Raw genomic sequence first — 4,969 nt, 5'->3', positions numbered from 1 at the left:
ACATCACAAGATCAGAACAAGAAGATCCCTTCTCTCTGGGGAACTTCTTGAGGTTTCTCTTGGTCAAATCCCAGAGCTTCTCAAGGTCTCTTTGAAGTGAAACTCCATTGTGTCAGCTGTTAATGTGTGCGTTCAGATGCCTCAGCTGACTTGTGGTGCCTCTTTCAAGATCACAGTAATAGGAATTAAAGGATACGACAGACAACAAATGAAAAGAGGAGATACTAGTTAAACGAAATGCTAAAGCCTGAAGCCCTGCTTAATGGTGAGCTTGCAGACAGCCTGTTGGTCAGGATTAGGAAAGCAGGTAAACATGGGTGACCTTTTATTGTGGGTCTGTTATTGACTGCTTGATCAGGAAGAAGATGAGGCCTTCTTCAGGTGCCTGGAAGAAGACTCATGTTCTCACACCTTGCTCCTCCTGGTCTTGGAATTGAACCATCTGATGTTGATTAGGTGGTGATGTTCATGACACACCTGAACTGAGGCCAGAGGAACCCACATCCTGTGGGTGTGTGCTGTGGAATTTGGAATGAATCCCTTCCCTCAGCAGTGATGATGATAAAGGAGATCATTCCCTGCCCCTGTCTGGGTGTCCTGCCTAAAAATCATAGAACCATATAATGTCCTGAGTTGGAAGGGACACATAAGGATCATCGAGTCCAACTCCTGGCTCCACACAGGACCAGCCGAATCAGAGCATATGACTGAGAGCATTATCCAGGCGCTTCTTGAACTCAGTCAAGCTCGGTGCTGTGACCACTTCCCTGGGGAGCCTGTTCCAGTGCCTGACCACCCTCTCAGTGAAGAACCTTTTCCTGATATCCAACCTAAACCTCCCCCATCGCATCACCAGAGGGAGGAGATCAGCGCCTGCCCCTTCGCTCCCCCTCATGAGGAATCTCTAGGCCGTCATGAGGTCTCCCCTCAGTCTCCTCTTCTCTAGGCTGAACAATCCAAGGCACTTCAGCCTCTCTTCATATGTCTTCCCCTCTAGACCTTTCACCATCTTTGTTACCCTCCTTTGGACACTCTCCAAGAGTTTTATGTCCTTTTTGCAATGTGGCACCCAAAGCTGCATGCAGTACTGGAGGTGAGGCCACACCAGTGCAGTGTAGAGTGGGACAATCCCTTCCCTAGACCAGCTAGCAATGTCGTGCTTGATGCACCCCAGGATACGGTTGGACTTCCTGGCAGCCTGGGCACGCTGTTGACTCATGTTGAAAGATGAGACAATAACAAGGTAAATTCTTGAACTGAATTCTTTGTCAGAAGGGAGAAATGAAACCGCTGGAGCATCTCTCCCCAGCTGAGAGAAGGAACATCAGTGATTGCTTCAGGCTGTTTCACAGCAGATTCCCCTGGAGCCCCAGGGACACCTGGAGGGAGCCCAGAGGGGACAGAGAAAGTGCCACCTTGGGCTGGTCCTCTGCTGCTGAGCTGGGCCGGGCTCCTGGGATGGAGGGAGCTGATGGCCCGTGGGCAGCGCTGCAGAGAGACAGCTCTGCCCAGGAGCAGGGCTGAGGGCACTGCCTGCAGGCAGCGAGAGGAGACCTGCGAGGCTGAGAGAGCTTCAAGGCAGTTGGGAGCGGGAGGATGCTGAGAGCTCCCTGGAGGAGAAATCTTCACAGCCCTCGACGTGGTAAGTCTGTGGGTGCAGGGCAAGGCAGCTTCAGTGCCTGGAGGGATCTCCTCCAGCTGGTAGAGCTGACAGGTTGTGGGCTGTGTCAGGAGGACTCTGAGAGTTTGTGCAGCACAGAGCAGGAGGACGTGCTGCAGAGCAGGGATGCCCTGCTGCCCCATCAGAGGGACAAGGCATGAGGGCTGCCTTCTGCTGTGGACGGCTGCAGGGGTATGAAGCTGGGTGTGCAGGCAGGGGTGCCCAGGGCTGTCCTTGCCAGCAGGGTCCCTGCGCCCCAGGGGCTGTGTGCCGGGGCAGGGACTCTGCCGCCTGCCAGGGTCAGCACTCAGCCTGCCTGGGGAGCTCCCCACGGTTCTGTGGGGAGACACTGTGGGTGGAAGGAGTGACCCTGGCAGGGCAGGGCTGGGTAAGGAAGGCAAAGACAAGGCAGGGTCCTTCTACTCTCAAGGGTATGCTTTGTGGACCAGGGCTGCTCACAGCTCCACATCACCCCCAGAGCATTTCCAAGGGGAGTTTTCAAGAGGAAGGTCATGCTGAGGGTTACTTGAAAGTCAAAGAGACTGAGCTTTGAGTTTTCCACACTTGGTCGACTGAAGTGACGAATGACAAATTACAATTCAGCTGTCAGGTTTGGGTGGGGAACTGAGACTCTTCAGCTGTGATGCTGACAGATGTAAAAGTCTTGCAGAAGCTTTAAAAACTCCAGCTTCCCTCTGCTGCAGCTCCCAGAGAGCTCCAGCATCACCTGTGCAATCTCTCTGTGACCTTGCATCCCTTTGCAGAGAACCCCGTTGATGCTCCTTGTTCCCTTCCCCTCCTGCCGATGTTTCCCTTGGTCTTCCCCTCAACTTGCTGGGGAGTGGGGTTTCAGCTGCAGCTCAGCTACGGACCCTGTGGGTCCTGTCACGCAGAATCTGCACCTGCAAATGAATTCCCTTTGCTCCACTCTTCCCTGTTCCTTTTGGGGAGGATACTATATGAGTGTGAACATGCTCAGGTCAAAGAGGTGCAAGCACAAGGAAGGCAGGAAAAAGGCTAATGGGCAGGCAGCCCACCTCCCCTCACGGGGCACTGAGCTGTAGGCAATCCTTTTGCCTCTCCTCACACACAGCTGTTCACTCTCAGTGCAGGAAACATGCAGAGTAATTTTTCCTCCCAAACAACCACCCCCTGCTAAGCTTATGATTACGAGTGGGTAACATCGGACCTAACCTGTGATTAGGACAGCTTAATCCTCACGCAACCCAAACGGCAGGGCAGGACTGTCTCCTCTGGAGCCCACAGCAGAGATCCCACTCCTCACCTCACACTCACCAAGAAAACAAAGGAGCTATAAAAAAGAAGGCAGAATGAAAGTGCTCCCAAAGTACAAGATAATGTCCATATTTCTGTGAGAAATGATGAGTTTTATTTCAAGATGTTTGTCTTAAGCTGTCAATGACATCTCTTCCTTGGACAGGTCCCCATGCCCAGAGGCAGCAGATGTCCAATGGCAGCTCCATCACCCAGTTCCTCCTCCTGGCCTTTGCAGATACACGGCAGCTGCAGCTCTTGCACTTCTGGCTCTTCCTGGGCATCTACCTGGCTGCCCTCCTGGGCAACGGCTTCATCATCACTGCCATAGCCTGCAACCACCGCCTCCACACCCCCATGTACTTCTTCCTCCTCAACCTCTCTGTTCTGGACCTGGGCTCCATCTCCACCACTCTTCCCAAAGCCATGGCCAATTCCCTGTGGGACACCAGGGCCATCTCTTTCTATGGATGTGCTGCTGAATTCTTCTGGTTTCTCTTTCTAGTTGTAGCAGAGTACTGTCTTCTCACCATTATGGCCTACGACCGCTACGTTGCCATCTGCCACCCCCTGCACTACGGGACCCTCCTGGGCAGCAAAGCTTGTGTCCACATGGCAGCAGCTGCCTGGGGCAGTGGGTTTCTCAATGCTCTGCTGCACACGGCCAATACATTTTCCATACCCCTCTGCCAGGGCAATGCTGTGGGACAGTTCTTCTGTGAAATCCCCCAGATCCTCAAGCTCTCCTGCTCACACACCAACCTCAGGGAAGTTGGAGTCCTTGTGGTTAGTGGTTTTCTTTTTTTGGGATGTTTTGTGTTCATTGTGGTGTCCTATGTGCAGATCTTCCGGGCCGTGCTGAGGATCCCCTCAGAGCAGGGACGGCACAAAGCCTTTTCCACGTGCCTCCCTCACCTGGCCGTGGTCTGCCTCTTTGTCAGCACTGGCACGTTTACCTACCTGAAGCCCCCCTCCATGTCGTCCCCATCCCTGGATCTGGTGATGGCAGTTCTGTACTCGGTGGTGCCTCCAGCAGTGAACCCCCTCATCTACAGCATGAGGAACCAGGAGCTCAAAGATGCTCTGAGGAAACTGATTAAACGTTTTTCAACAGCTTGAGACTGTTTACCTTCCTCTGCAAATGACTGCCAGTGTATGTTGTGGCAGGACAAGTCTGTCTTACCTTTTTGTTTTGTTGATTTTTTCATTTCTTTCTTTTTTGTTCCTTTTTCCACTGTAAAGATGTTGTCTGCAAAGAAATGACATTATTCATCCCCTCCTCCTTAAGTGCCCACCTGTCTTCTGTGACTCAGAGAGTTTGTGTAGATAAGGAGCAGCTTCTCTGTATATTTAAGAAAAATAAACGAACCATCAGCAACTTCGTTGTCCCAGATCCATCCCCAGCAGGGCAGGAATGAAGGAGAAATTCCAATACCTTTCTAGCTGCACCAGCTTGGGGCAGGCTGCTCTGTCTGTGGGGCAGCAGGATGAGCCTGAAGAGCTCCAGGGTTGGGGCTCCTGAGCTGCCCTGGGGAGAGGGAAATGCGTGAAGGGGCTGCAGATAGCTCGGGACCTGCTGGGGAGGAGAGCGGGGGACACAGGGTGCCACTGACCCATTTTGCCTTGTGCCACGGGTGCCCCCCACCTCTGGGGCTCAGCCCTCTCCACCCCTGCGGAGCTGCTGTGCCCTTGCGAGGGGCTGGGGCTGTGGGGTGAGTGCCCAGAGCTCAGCAGCACCCTGTGCTGGGCACTGCTGTGGGGCCAGCCCAGGCTGGGCTGTGCTGGGGAGAGGGCAGGGAAGGTGGCAAGAGTTGGAGGGAGCTGGGCTGGGCTGGAAAGTGCCTGCGAGAGAAAAACATCAGTGTGCAGCTTGTGCTGTGTGACCATGCAGGGTGAGGACTCGCACCAGGGGGGTGTGGTGCAGAGCCAGGGCTTCTGGAAGGTATTGAAGACGTGCAGGTGCAGGAGAGAGGAGGAGGTGGGTCTGTGCTCTTGGTGGCACGGACAGGCTGGGAAGGTGAGCCAGGGCCTTTG

At 53.9% G+C, this 4,969-nt stretch overlaps 1 protein-coding gene across 1 annotated transcript; it reads left to right on the top strand.

The window, feature by feature from the left end:
- The first annotated feature begins 3,124 nt into the window (after positions 1-3,124).
- Positions 3,125-4,054, top strand: LOC142602520 (olfactory receptor 14A16-like). Its single transcript, XM_075757546.1, has one exon. It carries the CDS (start codon positions 3,125-3,127, stop codon positions 4,052-4,054), a length of 930 nt encoding a protein of 309 aa, XP_075613661.1.
- Positions 4,055-4,969: the final 915 nt, after the last annotated feature.

This window comes from Balearica regulorum, chromosome 7, assembly GCF_011004875.1.
Source record: "Balearica regulorum gibbericeps isolate bBalReg1 chromosome 7, bBalReg1.pri, whole genome shotgun sequence".
In the NCBI taxonomy this organism is placed as follows: domain Eukaryota; kingdom Metazoa; phylum Chordata; class Aves; order Gruiformes; family Gruidae; genus Balearica; species Balearica regulorum.
Note: the sequence above shows the minus strand (reverse complement) of the source record. Positions and strands in the feature narration are given on the sequence as shown.

Excerpts from the sequence above, each read along its gene's own strand:
- LOC142602520 (XM_075757546.1), top strand. The coding sequence starts at position 3,125 with ATGTCCAATGGCAGCTCCATCACCCAGTTCCTCCTCCTGGCCTTTGCA.